We start from the raw sequence: 13,592 nt of genomic DNA, 5'->3' as shown, positions 1-13,592 counted from the left end.
AAGCCCATGGACCATTAACAATTTCTGCGATTTATTGCCCACCCAAACATAACAACAAGGCAGAACAATTTCAAGAATTCTTCAGTACGCTAGGTAATAGATTTACAGCAGGAGGAGATTATAATGCAAAACATTTAATGTGGGGTTCAAGAATAATAACCTCAAAAGGTAGAGAACTGCTCAAAGCCATAAGGAAAGATAACTTACAACATATCTCTACTGGTGAACCAACATATTGGCCTTCAGACAGAAATAAAAAAGCAGATACAATAGATTTCTGTATTACAAAAAATATTGATCCAAAAAAGTGTCAGGCAGAATCATGTTTCGACCTGTCTTCTCATCATTCACCAATAATAGTAACAATTTCTTCAAAAATTACCATCAAAGATAAACCCCCTTTTCTGTGCAATAATAGAACTAACTGGCTCTCATTTAGAGAAAACTTAGTCCAAAATATCTCTCTAAACCTACCGTTACAAACTGAAATGGATATAGAAATAGCAGCAATAAATCTTACAAAAAATATACAGGAGGCAGCATATTCCGCGACTCCCAACAGTGAAACATTTCCAAGAAAAAATACACATATATCATGTACAATACAGAAAAAGATAGCAGAAAAAAGAAAGTTACGACGAAATTGGCAACAGCAAAGGACTGAAGAGAATAAAAAAAAATTAATAGGGCCATAAAAGAGCTGAGAGATCTAATCCAAATTGAACAAAACCAAGGCATTCAAGAATACCTAGAAAATTTGACATCAACTGAGGCTACAGACTATTCGTTGTGGAAAGCAACAAAAAAGCTTAGGAGATCCCAGCAGCATAACCCACCTATTAAAACAAGCGAAAATAATTGGGCGAGAAGCAATAAAGAGAAGGCCGACATTTTCTCAAAACACTTAAAAAATGTTTTTAAACCTTTCCAGTCGCAGCTACATAAAGATGACGAAAATAAAATTACTAGCTTTCTAGATTCGCCATTTCAAATGGATTTACCGCACGAGAAATTAACGGTCAAAAAAGTTAAACATACAATAATGAGAGAGATTAATATTAAAAAAGCTCCTGGTTATGGCTATAAAACTATTAACATATATATTTAATGCTATGCTACGAATTAATTACTTCCCTAGTATCTGGAAAGTAGCTAAAATATTAATGATACTTAAACCAGGAAAAATACCAGAAGATGTGACCTCCTACAACAGAACTATATTCAGAACATTCGACCTATAAGTTTATTACAAATAATCTCGAAAGTTTTCGAGAAACTATACATAAAAAAAACTAAACTATATAATAGAAAAAAGAAAAATTATTCCAGAACATCAGTTTGGCTTTCGCAATACGCATGGGACTATAGAACAAGTGCATAGACTTGTAAACCAAATAAATGCTGACCTAAATGCCAAAAGATATTGTTCGGCTGCTTTCCTAGACATATCTCAGGCTTTTGACAAAGTATGGCATACGGGCTTGCAGGTTAAAATATCGAAACTTCTCCCTCATCCGGACTATCAGCTACTAAAATCGTATCTCACTGACAGACATTTTATCGTAAATCAAGGCGATGAACATACCGAATTAAATCCCATATTTTCAGGAGTTCTGCAAGGTAGTGTACTGGGTCCAATACTGTATCTTCTGTATACGGCTGATCTGCCCACCACAAAAATAACTACTGTGGCAACATATGCAGACGATACAGCAATCTTAGCATCCCATGAAGATCCAGTCACAGCATCAATAAACCTACAAATCCACCTGGAGCAAATACAATTATGGTTGAAGACATGGCGCATTAAAGCCAATGAATCAAAATCCACGCATATAACGTTTACCCTGCGTAGAAGAACATGTCCACCAGTAAATATCAATCATCGTCAACTCCCCCAAGCAGAGCATGTTAAATATCTTGGTATGCATTTAGATCGACGCCTAACCTGGAAGAAGCACATACTCTCTAAACGGAAACAACTAGGACTAAAATCATATCAAATGTATTGGCTCATTGGGCGCAAATCCAAGTTATCATTAGATAACAAGGTATTGCTGTATGAGTCTATACTCAAGCCCATTTGGACATATCGAATTCAACTATGGGGTACCGCTAGCAAATCAAATATATCCATCATTCAACGGTTCCAAAATAAGGTGTTGCGTGCCATTGTTGATGCTCCGTACTATATTTCAAATAAAGTGATACAACGCGATATTCCTCTAGAACCTATAACGAGTGTAATCCAACGTGTTTGTGTGAAGTACTTCGAAAGAGTGTCAGTGCATCCCAATGTACTCGCTAATCAGCTAAATATGCGACGCTATAGTGAAGTGCGTAGACTAAAACGTTTAACACCACCTGATCTGATTACTGGACATATGTAGAATTTAGAATAAGCATTAGAATAAGACTAATTAATTAAGATAATATTTTATACAGAAGATTGCTTAATGAAGTGATTTTCTACATGCCATGTATATATAATATAAACAGAAGAAATACTTATTGCCAATAGGGCAGATTGTGGACTCACGAAGAGTAATAAAAAAAAAATAATTCATTTTTTTCACAATGACAAAAGTTGCATCACTCAAAATGCTATAATCCACAAACTAATGAACCGACAGCTGTCAAATTTATAAACGCATCTTTGAGGGTTAGGGATAACTAAAAACCATGGATTTAATTCTAGTACCACCAACTATTTGTCAGGCAGGAGACTTTTCAATTAACCTATTATATCAGAAAATTATATTATTATGTTTATATTGTTGAGTATAATGATGAAGAATGTTGCAAAAATGTTGTACTTTGAGGAATTAACTTCATATTCGCCATTTTGAGCACCCGCTTCCATTTTATCATCCATGCAAACCATGACATATACGATTTAATATCAAACAGTTTATAAGGACTAATTATTAAGCATTGGAATTAATACATAGTTTCTTACCTAAGCCATATTTTGCAAAAAACTATGATTAATTCAATATCTAATAAGCATTTATCAAAAATACTCTACAGCGTCAGAACAAAATCTATAAGTGGGTACAGAACTCGAACAAAGAATACAGACCAGAAACAAAGAATATTCTTCTGCAGAGTTACTGGTTGTTGTATGAACAAGATATAGTAAAAACACAAGCAAGTCAAGTGTGAGTTAAATACATCAGTATGTTATTGACGAGTGTATTGGTTAGTATGAGGATGAGTTAGGAAGTAGCCAATTTAATAGTAACCCTGTAACTGTAAAAATAGCTGTGCGTTATTCATTAGCTGTATTAGTACCGCGTTGTTGTGATTTAGTAACAATATTATATTTTAAGACGAAATCTTATGTAACTTCGGAATTCTAGTAAACCAAACTCATTGAACTTAGATCAAGTTGAGAGTATCTTCCGACCAACCAGTACAGTTCTTTGCTCTACTTTTTGTTTAAAGTTTCCAATTTAGCCTACCTTTCAAACTAATGCCGAGGTATTTCGCTTTGGTTGTATTCTGCTTGAGAAATCGGGCGTCCTTCAAGTGAAATATTTAGATTCCTGTCATTTCACCGCAGCACAATATTGACATGGACAAATTTCGAATTATTAAGCTGTCCTTTGCAGTCTGCTACTTTTATTTTTATACACCACTAGACAGAATAATAAAAATGGGAAACATTATATAATATAGTAATATAATATATAACATATTGAAATTGAAACGGAAATTTTAGTCAAAAAGTGAGACGTGTAACACATACGATTTCATATCATCGCCCTGTACCATAAACCCAAAAATGTTCACGAAATTACATAACCGAAAACGCATAAAATCTGACCTTTAACAAAACGTAGATAAATACGCGACAGTTCGCATAATAAATTAAAGCTCAGACAGGAAAAATTCAAAGGTCGAGCCTGGACGTTCGCGTCATCTATCAAAGCCATTTTGGTGACACTAATGAAAATGTCTCCGCCCGATGATTAATTAAACGCATGTAATATATTAATAAATCAGGAAACATTAGCGATACGGCAGTCGGCGTAAAACGGGCCTTAACAGAACTGTTTTTCGAAAATTTGTTGACTGGACCGGTTTCCAGCCAACATTCGGACCCAGGAAGTCAGTTTCGAATGTTACCATTCACCTCGTCCACTTTGAGTGTAGGCGGGTTTTTGTACGGTGCCTATATGTGCCCTATATATTTCGAATATGCTATCTGTTCAGAATAACAATAGTGTTTCAAATAAAACAAGCTTTGAAAACCCAATTTCATAATTGTTTCAGATTGTCATAAAAGCGAAAACATTTATATTATTTTAAATATTTTAAAGTCTCCCCTTAACCAACGGGGGCTTATCTAGAGTGGACCTAGAGTTTAACGTGAGATCCAAATAACGGTCCTCGGTATTAAGCCTACAGATACCAGTGGCCAACTTCGAAATCATTCCAGAAGACATCCGGTCTTATCCAGCTTTCTTACTGACATGACTGGGATGGTTATTCCTTGTAGGATTTTCCACTGTTACTTATAAAGGCATTTACAATTATAATAACAAACATGAAGTATATTCATGCCCAGCAGGATTCAAACACGCGACTGTCCACTACGGCAATGAAACCCCCTGTTTATAATTTGAATATTAAGCTTATTTTTGGTCATTTGTAACTATTTGATAGTGTCAAGTGATCAAAATCAAATATTGTGTCCTGAATCAATGTGGATATGGAAACCAAAAATGCAAAACCACCATATTATATGCAGTGCAATTAAGGCAATTTTAAATATTCTTTCAACTGGTATATAACAGGTCAATTGAAAGATCCTCGGCCTACCATACTAAAACGCATATATTTTGTCAACCTTCAAGGGTGATACACTGATTATAACGACCCTCCAACTTTTCGATACCATTTTTGTATTACGATTTATCCTTTGCTTCAAAATAAGCCTCAGTTTTGTCGATCACCTTTTCATTCCACGAAAATTTCTTCCCAGCGAGCATTCTTTTGAGATCTGAGAACAGGATATAGTCGCTGGGGGTCAGATATGGATAATACGGTGGATGAGGAAGCAATTCGAAGCCCAATTCATGGATTTTTGACACGGTGCATAGTCTTGGTGAAGCAGCAAAAGCTTTTTTAAACGGTCCAATAACGCTATATAATAGTCGCTGATGATAGAAATAGTAAAAATATTTAATTTTGTTCCTTTTAATGTTAGATTTTACTTAATAAATTACGCAATTATTTTATTAAATATTAAAAATTGCCCAATTAAAAGTGCAGCCCGTATGAGGAAGAATAGGAATAAAGAAACAATGATTGAGAATAATGAACCCTCCAGGCCCTGGGGTTGGGTGCCTAGTCTAGGTAATTTGACAAATTTTCCAACCAAGCTAGAACAAAAAAAGTTGCTATCCTCGTTGAGACTCTAAGCCGCGACCTACGCATGCGAGCTTAACGCTGTAAAAGTTACTCCGTAGAAATAATTGCGTTATACCCAAATATCTGATTAATTTAGATAAAAAAATGTATGAAATCTTTTTACGTGACCTTGAAATTTGGAGTTTGCCTCTATTTTCCACCTTCCACCATCAGATCCTGACTTGGTTCCAATGGAATCACCTAGAAAGTGCACTCTTTCGAATAAAAAAAAAGAATAGACGGAGAAATAGGCGAACATACATTTAAAAATATATTACAGTTAGTTTACATTAGAAGAATGTTAAGATAGAATTATTTGTAATTTTATACACTTCCGCTCATTTGTATTTTATTTGCAATCTAATTATATAAACGTAAAAATAAATAATAGTCGTTTACGTTTGCCTTTCAAGATTTGTCAACCCAAAGTCATGAAATATTGCTCGTGTGAGAAACATCACGAAGCAGATAATAGCATAGTTTTCTTAAAAATGTGGAGCTAGTGCCTTTATATATAATATGAATAGTTATAAAAATCAAATATGATTTATATGAAATGATTTGAAAGTGAATATTTGATGAAACAAGAAAAACAAATCAATAAATTGTACTAAATGATATTTTATAATTAACAAATCAACATATCCAATAGATTCCATCGCTAATGATATGTTCTTTTACTGACACGAATCATAATTCTGAATAATGAAGCCGTGCAATCATACATCACGTAATTGAAAAGAAAAAAGAAAAAAGAAAAAAATGGTAATAGCAATTTTCATATATATCCTCCGTCGATATTTGGCCTAGTTTAATCCTGAATACCATTTTATTTCAAATATCCTGCATCAAGGATTTTTTTATTGTTGCATCGGTAAAAAGAGCAGACATTTTACAATGCATGTTAGCAATTTTCCCTACATATTGTAAAGCATTATATTACGTTAAAGTTTACTTATTTTAACATACCTTTCATATTTTGTGTTGTCTCTAAGAATGATCTACTATTTCAACTAGTGGAATTTTATCATTTTTTGTCGTAATTGACGTATTTTTTCCATGAGCATTCAACAACGCAGCAGCGCAGAACTGTGATGTTTCTCATAATAATAATTTATATTTATTTAACTCAGTTGATGAAGAAGTTTAGACATGCCCGTCGAAATGGTTCAAGAAATTGTAATGTCATTACTGAACAACTTCTAAAAATAATTCTATAAAAATCAACATTTAAAACGTTATTATAAATAAAATATATTTATAAATTCCAATCAACTAGATTTTAATTATAAAGCAAGTGAAAATCACAATTACTAAGGACGAGATAACTATTTAGTTGTACAAATAAGTTTCGTAAGTTCAAAAAAACTAGATATTAGTTAATTAAATTAAAATTATCTGATTTAAAAGTAGTAGCTCGAATTTGGTTATTTTGCTAATTTATTACATCTTTAGCTTGAGGAAATCTAGAATTCATAGTAATGCTAACCTGTCAGAAGTAATTTCAAAAGGTGAATTTGACATAAAAAAAGGTAGCATAAGACCCAAAGTTGTATCAAAACACCAATTTGAAAACAAAACTGAGTTAGTCAAGACTCACCATCCCTTCAAAAGAAAAGAATTATAAAATGTATCAACTCTTATATCGCCCAAAAGACCAGGAATTATTTCAAGACAGTATCCGTACACTGCCTGAAAATTGACAAAAATTATATATCTATTCTGTACTATTCTGAAATATAAATTTCTGAAATATTTCTCAAAATTTTAATCATAGATACTATATGATACTGTCTACGCTTGAAAAAATCCTTGTGAAAACAATTATGACAATATTCAGTTATTGATGGAGCTTGCGTAAAAATAAATCGCAAAATTAAGCTATATTTTCTTTTTAAACACAGGAAACTTTATTCTGCGATATACAAATTCATTTGTCAACTTCTTTTAATTAACTGGTATCTTCAACGAGAAAACTTTTAAAGTTATTTCATCTAATGTCTTAACGTCAAAATAAATAAATTTACACAAATGACTTTGTTATACAAATTACTGGCGCCCATACAAATTAATTAATGAGATATTTAAATAACAGTTAGTTATATTAATTTAAATAGAATTATATTATCATATTTTACAATAAATTAATATAAATACGTTTACTAAACACCTCACAAAATATTTTAACTAATTGAACAGTTCCTAGATATTTAACGGAGATCATTAAACGTATCTAAATGTATTCAAATATACTAATATCAAGAAAAGTTATTCGAAAGAATTTTTCTGTAGTTATCAGCACAGGATAATCTATGGTTTTATTTTCGATGATTCCGAGCTGTCATATATCTGTTTTTCTCCCACCATCTGGCTTAACTCATATTTGATGCCATAACTCAATGAACTAATTCGATAGACATGATTTACGTTTTTGGCTAGGTCACTATTTATTCTACCGTCTCCACTAAAACCTATCATTTTATATAAGTAGCTAAATTAATAATTTTAACAACAAATTATTTACCTGAAACTCAATAATACTGTAGAAATGCTTTAAACAGGCCACAAATCGTATAAAAGACTCAGTTTATTTCAGATTTATAACCTAATTTAATAAATGGCCGTTAATGGTCAAAAATTATAAAATAATAGGTTTATTGAATACTTAAAAAACTATAATCAGTTTTAAAATATGGACTGCTAATTTGGTTTCCGCCCGCTAATTAATAGAGAATAGGATTAAAATAACAGAAGGGTAATATCAATATTTTTTTATAAAAATCTTGAAATAATCATGAAAATAAAAACAATATTGAAAACTCCTTATTAGTTAGTTCACCTATATATATTTATTATTTCTTGATTTAAAATTAATTTCTGAAACAACTTTGGAACCCTTTCTTTCGCAGTTCGTAAGAAAATGAAAAACATTTTCACCGCTACAACCTCTTTTTCCCCACATCTACGGAATCATCCGGTTTTGTGAATTATGAATGGATTCGTTCTGAATATACCGACCATCTTGCCATTATGCGTCACGTATTACCTGTTTAATGTATTTTGCCTCCGGTTACGAAGTGTCTTTTCAGAGACAGTTTGTTTCAGACCCTTATTTGCTTTTCGATGCGGGATTTTAAATAAAAGATCGTGGAGGTTTTTCAGTTTTTTTTTTCAGTTCACGACTAGCCGAGATGAGTGTTCTTAAACCGGCCGAGTGGATCTGGTGAATAATTCATTATTTCATATAAAAATACCAATTTGCATACGTTTTTCAAACTCCTCAAACATACATTATCGAGAATCTTACTGCATAATCAACTGCAAAAAAAGATTATTCAATCAATTTTTTATTATTTTGTCATAGTCTCTATATTGTAAATCATGTGCAGTGAATTTTTAAATTTCGAAATATATTTCAAACTCTTAAATTAATATAATAATATCAACTCCTCAATAATCCACAACGATTTTTATACAGATTGAATTTAAATATAAACATTATTTAAATGGTAAATATTAATAAACAAAATTGTGGAAAAACGTGTTTAGTTAGGTGCAACATATGTACGTTTTTTGTTACTAAATTAATTAATAACGTGAACATATTATTTAATGATGTTGGTAATTCCATTCACCTTACTACTTTATTATTTCATACTTTAAAAATTATCAAATTTTAAAGTTTAGAAAAGAAATCAGAATTTACCATATAATTAATTTCTACATATCAACCAATATTAAAATATATTATAATATTACATTATTGATTGACAACAACTACACTTGCAAATAAAAAATAAACTTTCTAAAAATGTTCCCCTAGCTGTCTTACCGTTTCTTTAAGGAACAGCACACCGCCTTCTAGGGTTGTACAGAAACACAACATGAAAGTTAATTTCTCATAGGAAGATGTCTCTGAAGCCCTCTAGTCCAAACCTAAAAGGTATTCACTAAAAGTAAAGGTCTATACAAAGTTCCTTATGAGTGTGGAAATATGGACAAAGAGTCAAGTCGTCTTTTGGACATTTTGGAAAAATTGGATGAACACTAACAACAAAATTCAGTTAAATAAATTAGAAGTTTCATAATATTCACAAAATTATTTTGATGGAGAACGTGGAAGAGTTTCGAAGATTGTTAACACTAACATAATCTGAACTAAAACAAAGGCTATACGGCCTCTCCTATTTCACATATCACCATATCGTACATGTAGTATCGTTGGCCCTATGCGATGGCAGGTAGTATACGAACTAATAAACCTAAAACCGCGTTTACCAAGCAGACCAATAGCTAAAAATATATATTTTAGTATAATTGTCATAAGTATTAATTTTGAGTATAATTATCATAATAGATTTGAATAAATTATATAGTATAGAAAGTTGTTATGTAACTATATATACTTCAAAGAATTTGTCTATTAGATAGGGCAATATCATATTTATGTAAGTTTATCGCAACAATTACATTTCTAGTGGAATAAAATTTAAACGAGATTGTGTTTAATTGTTCACCAAATATCAAAAATATCGAATCTCTAACACTAGATTAAGCTCCAAAATAAGACTAAGTCCCTTTATGCCGCTTTATTTGACAGAAAACAGGAAGTGTTAGCTAACAACCTTGATGCTCTAGATATGCCGAATGCCATAAAGTTATTAACAATACGCAATAAAATTTACATATCGACTTTTCGAGAAAGTCAGAATATCGAACAGTGCAGATAATGGAAGAAATAAAAAGAAATAAAAGAAGTCATAGAAATGAGAAAGTCATTAGGATAATGAGAAATCAGAGTAATAATCATCAACCAGGCGAATCGACAATCACTACAAGTATGTGGACAAACAAAAATTGTATTCTTATCACGTGGAGATCTACAGGAATACAGGACTTATTTGTGTACGCACCAGACGGAAAAATAAAACATTTTAATAAAACATTCCAAACTCCGCGCACTTGAGTATATACATTATATAATCTTATTATTTTAAATTTTAATTTATAAATATTAATTATTTTACGTAGCATTCCAAATCATTCCGAATACAGCCCGTTTAATACAGAAATCTCAAAAATTGTGGGAATCAGTGTTTGTAATACTCAATAATTATTGATTTACCATCGTATTATAGTTACATTGTTTGCTGCCATTTCATGGTCTAAATATTCCAAAATATATACTAAACAAATCGTTACTACAAAATATGACACTCAAATGTTTCCAACAAATATCAGAAAAAGTATTCTAATAATTATCGCAATAAATATAATGTAGTGAAGTATAATTTCCTCTTTTATTACATACGTATATTTTGTATATTGTTAAAAAACAAATATTAAGTAAATAAATAATTAACATAATCTGTAATTCAATTGTTTCCTTCGATTTCTTCAAAGTTTTATATTGAATGTTAACCTATTAACTATGCAATATATAACTCCATACATACCATTAACCAGCATTACGTATCAAGTGGCTATAAGTGGATATAATTGTTTATTATTATTATGTGATTATCTAATTATTTCTACACCTATTGCAAATAAAAAATAAACTTTCTGAAAAGGTTCCCCTTCGTTTCTTTAAAGAACAATACACGGCCTTCTAACGGGTTGGCGGGTTCACGGGTTGTACAGAAACACAACATGGAAGCTAATTTCAGACCACATAGCAAAATGTCTCTGAAACCCTCTAGCCCAAAGCTAAAAGGTATTCACTAAAAGTAAAGGTCTATACAAAGTTCCTTAGGAGTGTGGTCTATTGTATATAGGAGAAACTAGAATTATGATAAGTACTCGAATAAAAAAACATTAGCGATGAGTGACTATTATAACACATTGACTACATTAACCAGCATTACGTATCTAAGTGGCTATAAGTGGATATAATTGTTTATTATTATTATGTGATTATCTAATTATTTCTCATTTGTGTTTCGATTGTTTTAGGCATTATGGTAATTGTTTCATTGACATGGGGTCTACTCATATGCGGTGCTCCTTGTGGATGTGGTTTAACGTCGAAAACTATACCTCTGCTTCTATCAGGCGTGGGATTGTCATGTTGTGTTAGTTTTATTCTTTGGTGCTTAGGTAAGAATACAAGTTCTATTAATTATGTACTTTATATTTGTCTATATATTATGTGAAAATTTATGAAATAATCAAATTAGTATTTAAAAAAGAATTTGCTCCATTTTATTGCCAAGAAATATAATTTAATTGATTGATATATGGGAAGTGTCTCTGAATTTAATTTTTAGCAATAACAAGGGATTACATTAGAATAGATGACATACAAGCATTGCCGTTGAGACTGTAACATTAATATTATTAATACAAACGATATTAAGTGATTTTAATTTAGTAAAATTGTATATAAATATTTTATATAATATGATATATGTTAATGTTATCGTAATCAATATAACATCTAAGATGGCTTTTCATGTTCTTTTTTTGCAAGTAGTAGAAATATGTTAAAAGCATAAAGGAAAAACATTAATATATAAGTATTCAGATCCTAGTTAAAATTATTAATATGCCTTAGGAACAACAGCCCTTATTCTCGGGGGACATGGTAAGACACTGATTTGCCGCCCTCTCTATGATCCTCCAAACTATAGAATTTTGGGTGACCTATTGGATGATAACGGTGTCTTGTACCCAAGGTATGGACTTCTTCATACTCTTGAAACAAGAAATAGTACAATATTTATGTCTGACGTGCTAAGGTAAGTTTTTGTATTGGTTAATATATTACTAAATAACAAATAATAAAAATTAAATAAAATGTATTATCTATCATTACTATTCCGTAAATGTTATCATGTTATTATTGTGATATTTATATTGACATCTAGTGGTAATAATCATGAAATATCTAGCCGGAGATGAAAAAAAGCCTCGGTTTGTCAACCACATCGATGTATTGGGATCGGCCACATCTGATCAAGATAATGATAATCTGATAATGTAAACAAAGGTTTACATGGGTGTTTCGGATATATTTTTCAACTATGCATTGATGATCCAATTGCCTTATTACTGAGGGTTCGGAAGGATACTAGCAGAATATGCATCAAGCATTGTATCTGATGTACCTCGAGCTTAACGATGGTAGAATTTAGTAATATATTTTTACAATAACAGCCTGATTATAACCTTGATTTTAACTTTTCCCTTCTAATTTTTTGATTCAAACAAGTTTAGAAAATAAAATATTTTTGTAGCTTGATAAATACAATGACAAACAATTTTATTACCCCATATTGAAATCGAATTTCTATAGTTTTATGTTATTCTACGCCAATAATTTCCAACTCATTCAGCAACTATTAAGTCTCCAACACTTGTGCAGACATCATCTCTAATTAGAAGGCTATTTTTTCATATCCCTTTCCGATATTATAGTGATATACTTGTTTTATCATCTAGTACCAAATCAGCTATCATAAAATCTACATTGGTCATTGATATTTTTCGAAAAAATTGTAAAAATATTATAGATACAGCTCACTTTTACCTAATTTATACTATACGCCAGTTAATAATCTGGTAAATATTTACAATTATTTATTGTCTCCCATAATACTCACTAAAATTTAACATTTTTAAATAAACTACTTAAAATAACATTTTAAAATATAAAAATTATAGAATTGTAGTTTCCGCCACAAGATTATGTTCACACTTATTTTATAATAAATCTGTTTTCGTTGGTCATTGACGAGATTTTCAAAAGTTAAAGTAGGTACACATCTTGGAAGTATTTGGAATAATTAGGAATATGACGTTAATTAACCTTGACGTTAACTCAAGTCTAAATTATTTGTTTATTGTTGGTGGTAACACATTGTGAGTTTATGTCTAAAATTATAATGTATTCTATTTAATTAAGAAAATGGATTTTCATGTATGTGTTCATATCTCATATAACAATAGTAATAGGTTAATTGAAAAGTTACCGGTCGGACTATAATTAAAAATATGGCGCTACTATAATTAAATCCATATGATTTTTAGTTAGCCCGAACCCTCAAATGATGCGTGTATAAATTTGACAGCTGTCGGATCATTAGTTAGTGAATTATAGCATTTTGAGTGAAGCAACTTTTGTTATTGTGAATAAAATAGATAAAAAGGAATTTCGCGTGTTAATTGCTTTT

General features: G+C 30.9%; 1 protein-coding gene across 9 annotated transcripts in view; it reads left to right on the top strand.

Moving 5' to 3' along the window:
* The window catches only part of prom (prominin), a 121,972-nt gene that overhangs the window by 67,796 nt on the left and 40,584 nt on the right, over positions 1-13,592 (top strand). For all 9 annotated transcript variants that reach the window (XR_013008494.1, XR_013008493.1, XR_013008492.1 and 6 more), the window contains exons 11-12: positions 11,374-11,517; positions 11,975-12,158. Coding sequence is in view for 6 of the 9 variants with exons in the window: in XM_076419319.1 (XP_076275434.1) it covers positions 11,374-11,517; positions 11,975-12,158 (328 nt within the window). In the remaining 3 variants the exon portion in view is untranslated. The remainder of the gene's footprint in view (positions 1-11,373; positions 11,518-11,974; positions 12,159-13,592) is intronic.

This window comes from Rhynchophorus ferrugineus, unplaced genomic scaffold (genome assembly GCF_030347505.1).
Source record: "Rhynchophorus ferrugineus isolate W39M unplaced genomic scaffold, kcgeb_rfMv2 rfM1, whole genome shotgun sequence".
NCBI lineage: Eukaryota > Metazoa > Arthropoda > Insecta > Coleoptera > Curculionidae > Rhynchophorus > Rhynchophorus ferrugineus.
This window is presented reverse-complemented; position numbering and strand designations above follow the sequence as displayed.